The sequence below is a fragment of the Rhea americana genome, unplaced genomic scaffold (assembly GCF_003343005.1).
Source record: "Rhea americana isolate MKP2758 unplaced genomic scaffold, rheAme1 scaffold_226, whole genome shotgun sequence".
NCBI classification, from domain to species: Eukaryota; Metazoa; Chordata; class Aves; order Rheiformes; family Rheidae; genus Rhea; species Rhea americana.
Window position 1 is genome coordinate 219,009 of NW_028186342.1, and position 13,072 is coordinate 232,080.

General features: G+C 47.0%; 1 protein-coding gene across 7 annotated transcripts in view; it reads right to left on the bottom strand.

Annotated features, from left to right (window-relative positions):
* Positions 1-1,271: 1,271 nt before the first annotated feature.
* Positions 1,272-13,072, bottom strand: part of ZNF821 (zinc finger protein 821) — a 14,521-nt gene continuing 2,720 nt past the window's right edge. For 2 of the 7 annotated variants that reach the window (XM_085305714.1, XM_085305713.1), the window contains exons 2-7: positions 12,844-12,934; positions 5,050-5,175; positions 4,725-4,867; positions 4,030-4,134; positions 2,955-3,121; positions 1,272-2,208 (exon numbers count right to left, since the gene is read on the bottom strand). In XM_085305714.1, coding sequence (XP_085161840.1) covers positions 1,554-2,208; positions 2,955-3,121; positions 4,030-4,134; positions 4,725-4,867; positions 5,050-5,175; positions 12,844-12,883 — 1,236 coding nt within the window. In that variant the 5' untranslated portion in view covers positions 12,884-12,934 and the 3' untranslated portion in view covers positions 1,272-1,553. Of the gene's footprint in view, positions 2,209-2,954; positions 3,122-4,029; positions 4,135-4,724; positions 4,868-5,049; positions 5,176-8,725; positions 9,358-10,627; positions 11,001-12,843; positions 12,935-13,072 lie in introns of those variants that run through there. The other 5 variants (XR_014895934.1, XR_014895932.1, XR_014895933.1 and 2 more) reach the window with 5 other exon arrangements.

Sequence of the window (13,072 nt, forward strand, 5' to 3'; positions counted from 1 at the left end):
TCCTAATTTCTGACTTAATGCAGAGAAACAGTGATCAAAGAGAGAACAGGAGGTTTCAATATATTTAGACCACCATGTAGCTGTACTGCAGACCTTAACTGGAAATGCTATGGAAACAGTACCATTCTTTGTGCTACAATGCACAAGTGTGTAGCACATCAATTTTTTGTGGGCTGCAGTCTTGGAAGCACAGAGTTAAAGCATACATTTTAGATGCTTATTCTTAAAGAAGTCAAACAGGGGAGAACACACCACCCTTCTGCCCCTCCACTCCACCCCCTATGAGCCGTTTTGCTGCTTGTGTTTTGCCTTTTTCAATTTGAACCTGCCTAGATTTAACTTTACATAGTTTTATAATGAGCTCTATTAACATCAGGCACCTTGTCATTTAGATACAGGCTATGATCACATTCCCCTTGGCTGCTTCTTGAATAAAGTAAAGTAGGCTTAGATTCCTTACTATCACGCACATTTTTTCCAGGCTCAATTATTGTTCCTTTCCATAGCTCCTCACCAGTTCTCTGCATTTGTCTCATTGTTTTTTGCTGCTGAGCATGGAAATGCAAGCAGCTTTCTCTTTCTACCTGTGCTGTTCCATTTATTAAGGTTCCCCACTATAAGGGCATTGTTCACAGTGACCACTGAAAGTCACTGTTGGTCACAAAGGACTTCAATATGGGAATGAATTCTTTGCACATGCCCTGTGGCTCCAGGTAAGCATCTTTGCATTTGGCTGTATTAAAATGGTTAAAAATAAGCTCAGCTTATTAAGAAGTCCATACAGTATGAGAGAACTAAATGTTTACCATTCAATCAACTTTTTCATCTGCAAACTTGAAATACTATTTAAGTGAAAATTAATTTGTGAATAGACCAACAAACTTCTGTTCCCTGTGCATTTACTTCAGTCAGCCTTTCTGTTATTTTTTTCATAGTGTAGCTTAGAACAGGAACTCAATTTCCTCTTAGTTTTCCCATGGATGCTACTGCAAATAAGCACATAACAATAGAGTTAAGAGAGAGGGTGTGCACAGCCATTTCCAGGGAAATTAAGTCCTTCTTTCCTTCCTTTTTATGGACACAAAGAGCAAGAGATTTAGTCCTTGCTGGAAGAGTTGTGGACTAGCAAAGTCTTCAGCTCCATAACTCGTGCTGCAGTAAACAAAGTAAACTTTTTCAGTAAGGAAGGCTTTTTTTTACTATAGCAGCCCAACCCCAACTATGGTGTAAAGGTCCAAGCACAGGATGAAGCAAAAGGCAAGGAAAGGGACTAAATAAACATGAAAATTAATTTATTTTCCCTCTATTCACAGGCTGTGGCATGGCCCCCAGAGCAGATTGCATCCACAGAATCTCCTCACACCAGGGCTACTTTGGCAGACATCTCTCAGCTCCATTCTTCTCCCATGTTCAGAAGAAAACCAGAACCATATGTGAGGGAGGCTGGGCCTGGAAGAGTCAGCCAGGATGCCCACAGCAGCCTCCTGAGTAGAGAAGCCTGCTGGTGCCCTAAGACAGGTGCCGCAGGGGTGGCATGGTCCTTGACCTGCAGCTCAATGCAGTCCACTGCTGTTCTGCTCCTCAAAGGCCATTTTGCCCAGCAGCTGGCTCTCCAGCTCAACATTGCTTACTGGCAACTGGAAAAAGTTCATTTCAGCTGCCAAAGCTGCCATGGCAGAGGGGTCCTGGCCAAACTGTGCCCGGAGCATCATGTCCATTTTCTCCAGGCGCCGCTTAAGCCTCTTGGCCTCACGCTCCCGGATGAGCCGGGCCTGCCGCTTCTCTGGGGTCTCGTTCGCGCGTTTCAGCCGCATGGCCTCCCGGTCCCTCTGCAGCCGTCGTGCCCTCTGTTCATCTGTTTCTTGCATTCGCTGCAGCCGCTTAGCCTCTCGATCCCGCATACGTCTCACTTCCCGTTCCTCAGGTGTCTCGTTGTCCCGCCGGCTTTTCTTGGCTGTGCGCTCCCGCTCCAAACGCTGCAGCCGCACTTGCAGGGGCTCGTTCTGCCGACGAAGCGCCCACTTCCGCACACCAGGTGTCTGCGCCTCCAGCAGCTTACGATAAGCAGCACAGTTGTTGCACACTAGGAGGATGCCCGCAGGATACACAGGGCCATGAAAAGCAATGTCCTTCCCCTCAACACTGGAGGGTCCCTCGCTCTGTGGTGTGGGTAAGTGTTCTGCACTGAGCAGCTCTGGCAGCTTCTCACTGGAAAGCAGAAAGAGCAGCGAATCAGAGACCTGACACTGACAAAGTGCTCACGCTCTGCCTGAGGGATGCAAAGAACAGTGCCTCTACTGGTGGCCAGGAGAGAGGCCTGTGCTAAACCATTCCTGCCAACAGACATGTCTGCATAGCTAAAACCAAACAGTATTGTATACAGGCATAGGAAAGGGGTTAGTTAGCCCAGAGCAGTTTCTGGGATGGAAGAGAGCAAGTGCAGGAATTTCCCTGCAAGCTGCTCCTCCCCATCATCTCTGGATTTCTCTTTTCAGCCTTGTTCCACTAGTCAGTGGCTAATCTTCCACCAGGCAGGACACAAGCTAGAAACATTTTGGTTCCTGCCTCTTGTCCTGCCCTGGAAATACGGAATCTCCTGAACAGACTAAAACACTGGCCAGAGCTAATCTGCTGGATTGCTGGACAAGGAAAGCAACGGTTGCTCTCCAGCAGCTGGAAACTCCAGTGCTCTTTGCATAGTTCTAGTTCTTCACAGACCTAAGGAGCAGGTAGGAATATTTTAACAGCATGGCTTATGGAGGTCTAGCCTTTAGCAGGTGATTTAATGCTACAGGCAGAAAGGGATTGAGCAACTGTCACTTCCTGAGGGTGTTCACAGCTTTCCAGGCCTTAGCAGGGCCAGGGACATTACCTTTGCCTCACTTAAGGCACTCCACTTTACCAGTCTTTACCATGGGTGCCCGAGCCCACTCACCAGCCAGGGTGACTCTAACCTGTTGAATGTGGCGTGGCTGGTGAAGCGTGCGCCGCACACTGCGCAGTTTGACAGCTGGTCCTCTGAGTGGATCAGGAGATGTCGCCCAAGAGATCCTGGTGAGCTGAGGGCTCTGCCACATACAGGGCACATGTAGCTCTTGGCGCTCACCACAGCTGCAGTGTGCTGCAAAACAACCATTAGGTTGTTAGTGTCAAATTGTCCAGCTTGAGGCATGTTCAACAGACATGGCAAACCACTTAGTTCAATCTCTTGGAATAGGACAACTTAACCACTAAAACTTCTGCCTGAGAGCTCCTTGACCAAGGTCAAGATATCTGAGGTGTCATAGATTAAACAGCAAGGAGGAAACCTTTCCTACAGCTCCACCCCGAGAACAAGACAAACAGGGCCAAAACAGTTGAATCAGAAGAACTGGCTGTTGTTTTCAGTAGTGCGTCTGAGGAGCTGCTTTTGCTAGACAAAGCATGACTGGACTAACAGGAGGCAGGATGCTGATGAGGAAGTGCTCACTATAATAGCAGCTGAAGATAGTGAGCTGGTGCAGACAAGTGGCCAATTCAGTATTGCTTCATTCCTCCTTTTACAGACTTTGATGTGCTATGAAGAGAGCCTTTAGAACAAAACCTGTGAGATCCCAGCACAGATTTCCCGCAATGCTGGAATCATTTCAGAGGAAGAACAGCTGTTGTCATGTGCAGGAACTGTGATAAAGTGGTAGAATAAAGAACTGAGTGATGAGGAGGGTTCCTTATCTCACTGAATGACGCAAAATTACTTCTGCTTTTAATCTGAAGGAACTGCCTGTTTCAGCCTGGAAATGCTGGCAGCGACTGCCTTAGGAAGGAGCTGTGTTCCCCAGATTGCCACACAGGTGCCTTGCTGCTTCCTTCCCCAGGACTCTCGCTAGACTGTCTGCTGTAACCAACTACATTCTAGTTAGAAGCTCAGTTCTGTGACAGCAAAGACCAGAACAAAGTCACCCTGTGCCCCTTGCCCAGACTTGTTTCTGGGTTTGGGGCAATTGAGGGGGTTAGGGCTAGAGATACCCAGAGTGTGGAACCATCTCCTACCTGGTATACGTGAGCAATAAGCTGTTCTCTGCTTCCACACTCCAGCTGGCAGAGGGGGCATTGTGACAACCCCAGCATGGGATCAGCATGCAAACTCTCAGGCACCTACAGGGAGGGAAAACCATTTTGGTGTAAGACACAGATCCTCACGTAACTGCCCCACCATCCCTCAGCATCTACTCAGCACTGTGCACAGGCCTTCCACAGATCAGATGCTATGCCCAGTCCTGCTGGGACTGGTTTGCTGTTCTGGCTGTAAGCAAGATGGTCCAAAATTTCCTTTATGTAATACCTGAGCAAAACTTCTACAGTTCTCAGGAAAAACAGAGGCATCATGGCCTCCACTTGCACCTAGGTTCTTGCCAGCCCAATAGCTCTGGCAGGTAACACCTGCTCTGTAGTAGGAGAGAAGGGGAAGTCAACCAGAAAAAGGAGCTAGAACTGAAGGAGCTGGGCACACTCTACAGAGTCATCTTCTCAGCCAGCCAGGAGAATGGCAGCTTGTCCTTGCTATCTCCTGTTCCTGGCAGCCCAGTAGCTCTTCAGACCATTTCCTCCTGCCAGGAGAGGCTCTTTGGAGAAGGTGAGAAGGGGAACAAGAAGATAAGAGATCTTCGTGGGGAGAGGAGGGTGTTTAGACAGTGCCTTTCTCTCTCCCAGGGAGGTGAGAGGGGGCACAGTGCCAGGACACTTGCCTTGTTTTTGCTCATCAGTGGAGTTCCAGCCACAGGTTGTTCTGCATTCTCTAATTCCTTTTTCACTTTCACCATTGAGCCATCCTCCTCAGACGTATGGGAAGAAACTTCATCCTGTGTGGTTTCCTCATCATCACTGTCACCTGCAACACACATATAGCAATTGCTCTAAGCCTGCTCACGCAAGAGCTGAGGGCTAGCCCAGAGGAGGAGGTGGCTAGGGCAGTCCTCAGAAACCCCCATGAGCTGTGCTGCACCCAGCCCACCCCTCGTCAGCATCCTCCCAGTCCACTGCCTCACCACTGCTACAAGGGGCAGAACTCACTGCTGCTGGAGTCATGGTCTTGCAGCTGATTAATGGCTGGTCTCTGCTCCTCAAGAGCTCCAGGAAAATCGTTTTTCATCATGGCCTGTCGGGCTTGCTCCTCCAGCCCTGCGAAGACTTGCTCCCCTGGCAGCCACAAGGACAAAAAGTCAGACCAGCGCCGTCCCACTGTTTTCACCACTAATGCCTGCCAGAAGCACAACAGGCACGGGGCTGCTCATGGGCACTGTGCAGAACCTCTGAGGCCACCTCTCCCGAAACACGCAGCCATCTCTGTGCTCGCCTCTCCCAGAACTGCAACCTCCTGCACCTGCTGATGTGAGTCAGTCCCCAGTCTCAAACAGTCTTGCTAGCGAAAACGTCTGGCATCGGGCTGCTCACGGCATGCCCTCATAGACCATGACGTTTGCATGCCAGCAGCCCCCAGGTGGAGCCCGGTGGCTCCTGTGCTCCTGGACACACTACCTGCCAGTGGAACTGCAGCACAGGCGTGGGAGAATGCCACGCAGGGGTGATGGCAGTACCCCAAATCAAGCACAGGCTCTTCTAAAACACTCCTTGCTGCTGCAGGCAGCCAGTGGGTACTGAAGCTGACCACAGTTCTGGTCAGGATGTTCAGAAAGCAATCCAGTCATACCAAGGTCTGGGAAAGCACAGATATGAGTGCTTCTGAGATTCCCAAGCTAAGTGAAACTAATTTTTAAATATAGGCTCTATTTTTCTCTCTGTATTTTCTTGCTGTGTAACTACAGGGGAGACAAAGTCTGCATGCCTGCCTTAATTGTAGTCTTCCATAGCTTTAAAATCACTACAACTTCTAAGCCAAACTGTAAATATTCTATGTTGGTATTTCCTGCATATAATATTTGCCATGGTTCCTTGTCATGTAGCTCCACTGAAACATTCTTGATCTTAATGAAATCATCATGCAACATTTGTTTGTGAATTTCTTCTTTAGTTATTAAAACATTCTTCCATAGTCAGCAAGTAATTAACCAGATACAATGCCATCCTACACCATTTCTAATTATTTGAAGAAAGAAAATTAGAGTTTTTTTTAATTAGCTTAACAGACTGGACTACAGCCACTGGTCCACACTGGTGGCCCAGCAGCAGCTGGATTGCTGTGAAACAGCACACACAAACCTTGGCCCATCCTGACCAGCGCACAGAGGCTGAGCTTTGCTAGGGCAGTGTCAGGCTGCTGCTGCGCACAACCTGCTTCCTGCTCCCTGCTACCCACTGGGCTCCTCGGCAGAGCAGCAGCCATCCTTTAACATTAGGTTCCCACTCTGCTTTGCACTGTTCACTGGTTTCTTTCCTTCACCCAGTCCCCAGACTAAATGTTTCAACAGGCATGCTTGGAGATGCATAGATATTTGGGACTGCCATTTATTGCTATTATTCTTCCAAATGGATATTTCTCCTTCAAGAGAGACAGACATAAAAGTATTTTTTCTTGGGAGACTTGCACAGAAGTAGTCTCTCCCCACAGGCCTGGCACCTCTCTCCCAGCCCCGAGGACTGCGAACAAGCTGCCCTGCAGGAAGCTGTCTGTGCTCAAGGCTGGTGCTCTCCCACTGACATCATGGATAACTGGCTTCACTACCTTGCCTTGCCCTGGCTAACATCAAGCCCAGTGACACCACACGCATTTGAAAGGAAAACTATAAGGGAGTAAACCCAGACAGCTGAGATGCTTTTTGAGGATAGCTTAGAGTCTGCTTTGTTGCAAACAGCAGACAGTGATCACTGACACAACTCAACAGCAAAACAAGAGACATCAAACACACTGGAAGAAGGCAATTATTTGAGCTCAGGAAGAAAACTTATTACAACAATCTCTGCTAAGGAAAACTTTCAGTTCCAAAGAATAACAGTAAAAGCCAACCATTATTTTTCACATTAAAACAAACAAATGACCTTCCTCCAGATGTAGTCATGATTTGCCTCTATCAACAGAGGAGCTGGGAGTATTTGTGACAAAGTGCTATAATTCCCAAAGTTCTAGCTTTTTGATTAAATTTACCATCTAATTTGTAAGTTCTCAGGAGCTACTCAAAGCATAAATATAAAAATATCAAGGAAGATGCCATACATTTTTCACATGTAAAAAGGAAGTCAAAACATAACTTTCAGAACAAAATTGAACCTTCAGTATAGGGTCACAACTAGCATCAATATAACCAGGGAATTGCAATCCTGGCCTTTTGAGAGGACCAGTTTGGTTACAATAACAAATAACAGGAACATTCCCCCCTGCAATGGTGTTTCAGCCAGCTTTGCCCCATACTCACACCACCTCTCTGGTGCTTACCTCACAGGTTCTGGCATCGCTTTAAAAAGCAGTAATTTATGCCAGATTTCAAAGACCAGAAGTTTCACGGAGACTGTGGGTGAAGAGGCTGAGTTCCCAGCATACCCATGGAGGTTTCCAAAAGCATTTGAAGGCCTTCATCATTCTTTCTCAGAAATGCAAGAAAGATTTCTGAAGAGGGGTTGGGAACACAATCCATGTGTGCTGCAGAGCACCCTAAATCTTATCTGCCACGGAAAGTAGCAGGTACCATGGTTATTGCTGTGACAGACGTACCCCAGCCAGAACCCACTGCAAGCCACACTGAATGGTTTTCATAACCACTAGGAGTGCTGCTTTTGTCTGGACCCCAACCTCACACTGGTGGGGACAGAGATACAGGCAACGTATTAACAGCAGAGACCACAGAATTACAGTGCCTCTCTGAGAAGCAAGTCTCCACAAACAACCAGGAAAGAGCCCTGAGACAAAATGAGCATTGCAAGTAAGAGAGAAAGTATGCTGAAATGAGGAAACCTGTGATACACAGAACAGATGTAGAACTATGGTGGAAGACATGCTACCTGTGTCAGAGTTGCAAAACAGGACTCCCAAATGCCGCTGCAACTGCTAGTGGAGGCACAGTTTTGTGCTTGTTTTCTTCCCCCTTTCCCCTTCCAGATGGTTTACATCTCCACTGAGCAGCAGCCTGGAGTGTAATGGCAGGTAGGTTCCTGCTCAGATATAGAAACTGTGCAGACAGTCTGTAGCATAAGGATTTTAAACAGCTGTGATCTTTACCAGAGATGATAGAGGAGGAGATTCTATTCCTACCACTAAAACTAACATTAATCACAAAAACTAACATAGCAATCATATCTGTCAGTTGTCTTTCTGTATAACACACACAAAACCAAGTTAATATTAATTCAGCACAGTGCAAAGAACTATCAGCTTACAAATAAGAAATGCAAACTCTTAACCAAACCTGTGCTGACGGCACTTAACATCTTGTGCATTCTCCACTAGATTGTATCTAAAAGGCATCATGGGATTCGAAAAAGACTTTTTTAAACTCTGTCTTTGCTTATATGGATTTTCCTGTATATTAAACTAATATTGTCTCCCAAAGAATCTAGGGAGGAAAGTTCTGTTCATCTGCTTATGGGCTATGTCATACTTTGACATACATTTAATCCTTTAATGTTTGATGGGTACAGAGATACACCTTTATTGTTTCTGCAAACATATGCTCAGACACAAATACTTACCCCCTTCAGTTACACTTACATTCATTTGGAATGGAATAAGAGAGGAAACAACTTTAAGATCACCACTATTAGTAAGGAACATTATGTTCAATATTGAATTCACAGACTCTTCTCCAGAAGTTTCTTTATTAAATACAAAAAGGGATGCAGGCTGACTGCAACACCAAAACAAGTCACTGTATTTGTTTTACAAACAGCTAGAGATGTTGAGATGTTGGACAATGAAAGGTCATACAAATGCCTCTGCTTTGTGTTCCAGTCCTCCTCTCCACAGTCTTGTAAATGAGTGAGATGCCAGGAGAGCAGCTGTGAAAGTAGGGGGCAGCCCTGTGGGACTGTGCAACAGGGACAGTTATGAGCGCTAGGATCTGGTGGTGTATCAACTTGGCAGCCAGAAATCATTTTTCCTGAGCCCTTCCCTTCTTGAACTGTATGACTGCAGGACAACTCTCAGGTGTTCTGGAAAATAAACAAACAAACAAACAACCCCCACCTCAAAACCCACAAAACAAAATCAAAAGAAACTCTGCATCATTCCCCTGTCTTTCTTCCTAAATGGAAAGGTCTCTCAAAGATGAGCCACTTTCTCCCCTCCTTGTACATCAATTTAAAGTCCCTGTTCATGATGGTCTTCTCTGTGTTCCTTTCCTGGACCTGAAATCTGCAAGTCTTTCCACCACTGTGGATCTAGTCCACCTGCCCCATCGCTATTCTGGGATGTCCACACTGCTGTAGTGGTTACTGAAATGAAAAACAACAATTGAAAGAGTTAATAACCACAGCCCACAGAACACGTGAAGAACAAAGGATTTTGATGTAAATAACAATTTCTGCTTAGTTTTGAATGATGTGTGCTACTTCTTGCAAGGTAGTAAGGAGCTTCTTCTCAAGCTGGGGATATGAAAGACAGCAGAATTCAAGGAACGCCAAAGAGCACAGAGTATGTATATATCAGAGGGAGAGGGAAGGAAATGTAGGATTAATTGGATACTGGGACATGATAAATAGCGAGGAAGTGGCAATTAATTTGATTAACAAAGGCTGTCTTCAAGAGTTTTGAAGTAAGCATCACTTGCAAAGGGTACAAGCCACAGAAAGAAGAGCAGCTCATGGGACAGCAGAGAGAGAAGCGGACCCCCCCCCCCCCGCAAACCTGCAGCAGAATTTTTGGCAAGCACAAGAACAGTGGACTCACTCAAAACCGATGGAGTGATAATGCAACAACGGATAGGCTTGAATGCAAGATCAGATGATTTGCTCAGAGAGATTTTATACTTTAGAGACTGGGAGAAAATAAAGACCAAATTGAACTAATGAAGGTATCTCCTATGAACAAGAGAACTGCATTGTATTTTCCAATTCGATACGGAATGGGTCATGCAATAAGTATACTCCAGTATTACTGTTTTATTTGTTATCACTTCTTTGGGTGAAAGTGATTTTCATGCACCATGTGGCAAAGCAAAATGAAATTATTAAGAGCCAGTTATGTGCTGCAGCCCTGCCAAAGGGGAAACGACTACAGTCAGAAGGGTAGAAGCCCTGGCCACTGAGCAAACTGAGACTTTTGCAATAACAGTAACTTGTGTGGCTGTTTCTGTATAATTAAATTTCCTCTCACTTCACCTTCCATTTCAAACTATTTCACTTGTAACCATACAACTTCCCTGTCAGTCATTCTGCATGCCAAAGTGCTTCTGTGCTAACTGGGGACAGCAAACCATGTTGTTGCAAGAGCAAATTGAAACGAGGGGCATGTCAAGCCTGGAAAATAACAAGGGGTGGCACTGAGCAAGCCAAGGAGAGCTCTGCAGCTGTTGCCCGCCTGAGTGAATCTGAGAAGGAAGATAATGTGGAGCAGTCAAGCAAGGAAGTAGGCACAATCCTCCCATGAATTTGTCCAAACAGTCATTCACAGCAATATTTATGCAATTCTGAAAAGCAGTTCCTCAGCCCCAAAGCCTGCCAAATCAGACCCCAGCTGCAGACAACTGCACAAAAACCTGCGTACCTGCTGGCCATTTTAATTTTCTCCTCCCAAACCATTTCAGTCTCTTTGAAGAAGTCTCAGTAACATTCCTGCTACCTCTCAGCCTGACTCCTCACTCTGTTGGCTCACTCAGTTCTTGGAGCGGATGCTCTCTCCGAATATCCTCATTCACCAGAGCACCACATGGCATTTCTGGGCCCTCCAGATACACAGCAGGCTAGGTAGACAGAGAAGTCCCAATGATTTGCTGGTGTTCATCAAAAGACAGACAAGTTTTCCATCGCGAAGTGGAGACATTGTCATTGTCACTTGCCTTGTATCTTTCAGTCCCTTTATCTTCTTGTGGTTCTTCTTGCTGCTCCTGGTGACTCCTATCAAATAGTTGCTCTGAGAGCTAATGTATGGCATGTAAAGGAGGTGAAATGGTCCCAGACTGCCTCTCTCTAAGGCATATCAGATACCATACCTCAACTTCATGCCTGCTGGTAGCATGTTTGTCAGACATGCTCCTGAGACCAAAACTGGTGATGCGATCATTTCTGTTGCAGATATTAAAGGTAACATTCACTGTGAAAACAGTGCACAACTGAACTCCATAGTATGCACATTTCTGTACATAACAGTACTGGCTTCTGAGGAACATAACCCTAATGCAGTGGAGTGCAGAACAGCAAACAGAGAGCCCATCTGACCAGCACGGAAAATCTACCTGCACCATTACAGCTGTTGTACCCCTTGGTCTCCATACATCCAGACTCTACACCAGGGGAGAATGCGCAAGTGTGTGCTGTATGCAAGTCTAATCTAAACAGCAGCAAGTAGTATCTGTGCACTCTTGGAAGCAAGTATGTGGATACAAGATGTGTTTGTGGTATGGTAGGAGAAAACACAGGACGTATCAAGTTTCTCCGATGACAATAGTTCCAAAGTCATCAATGTACTAGCTGGCAAATCAAAGCTACACTGCACCTAGTGTTGAACCTGGCACAGACAAGCAGGAATTGGAGAACATGAGTCACAGTGCAGCTGCTGAAAGTCAGCCCTCAACACACTTACACCAGCCACCAAGGAAAGCTTTGTCAGCCCTCCCATGCATAGCTCCAGCAGCCTAGTGGGCTGTCAAATCCCAGACAGGTAATTCTCCCCAGTACAGAATCCTGACAGAAGTAATTTTCCATATTACGCTTGCTGACTGTGCAGAGAACAGCATGCATAGATTTCTGTTGCCATATCCATACATACAAACAGCACAGAAGAAACACAGAGACATGCAAGGCAGCAGCATCAACAAAGTGAGGCACTGTTAGGGCTGCAGCACTCAGTTCCCAGTCCCATACTTGCAGCTGCTATGACACTCTAGCAATACCTATGCTCACTCATCTAATCAGCCTTGCTTTCACATTTCCCCTTGAGTCCAGACATGCCTCCAGCCACAAGGCTGGATTTATGCAAGACCATATCTCCAGTCCCCTCTCCTGGTTTTCCTCTGCCACAGCCAGTCAAACAAAAGCTGTAGATGTGCAGTTTCCACTCTGCATCCACATGTCTGTCTTCCAGCTCCACTAACATCTCACTGTAGCCTGCCCACAAAAAGTGCTGATGAACAGCATCTCCAGCTGTTCCACTACAGGACAAATGCCAGGGTCTTGACAATGCTGGAAAAACAGAGAACTGTTCTCTCAGCTGAGATCAAGAATGATCTAATAGCATTTATCTGCCCACTAACTGACTTAGCTACTGCCAATTCCCTACAAGGAAAGGGCAAACAGTTCTATGTACGTTATCTGGTAGGAAATTGAGATACAGTTAGCTTAAGTGATATGTCCAAGGACAACCAGTTGAGTCTGTGGTTGGGCAAAGATGAGGACCCAGGATTTCCTGGCTTCCAGCCACACACTCTGACCACCTCACCCAAAACTTCCTCTGCTACACAAAGTCACATTTCCTCGTATGCTAGCCTGCACTCACGACAGTATGAAAGGAAAGCCCAGCTGCAGTTCCTGCACGTACACACCTGCCCTTACAGCGTCAGCTGTCTGCACGAGCTTACCCAGCCTGCCGCGCCAGGCTCAGCTGGCTCCCTCGCTCCGCAGAGCGCAGGGACTCTTCTTGCAGTCCACCACGAAAAAGGGGAGCAACTGTTCCCCCGCGAGCGGCAGCCTCTTGTGGCTGCCCTGCGTGCTCCAGAGCTGTCAGCCAGGGCAGGGATCCCACCAGCTGCACAGCGCAATACTCACAGTGAACTTTGTTGGGAGTGGTCTGTTTCCGACGGGACATGTTTCCCTGGCCCGGAGCACAGCGTGTTCCCTCCAGCAGCAGAGGGCTCGCCTGAAGGGGGAGAGAGGAGAAGGGCCAGTCACAGGCGCCACGGCACCAGGGCCCTGGGCCGAGCACAGACGCCTCCCGGGCTGCTCTCCCGTCGGCCTCGCGCAGCTGCGCCAGGGCCGCCGCGAGGAGCGCCCGCCC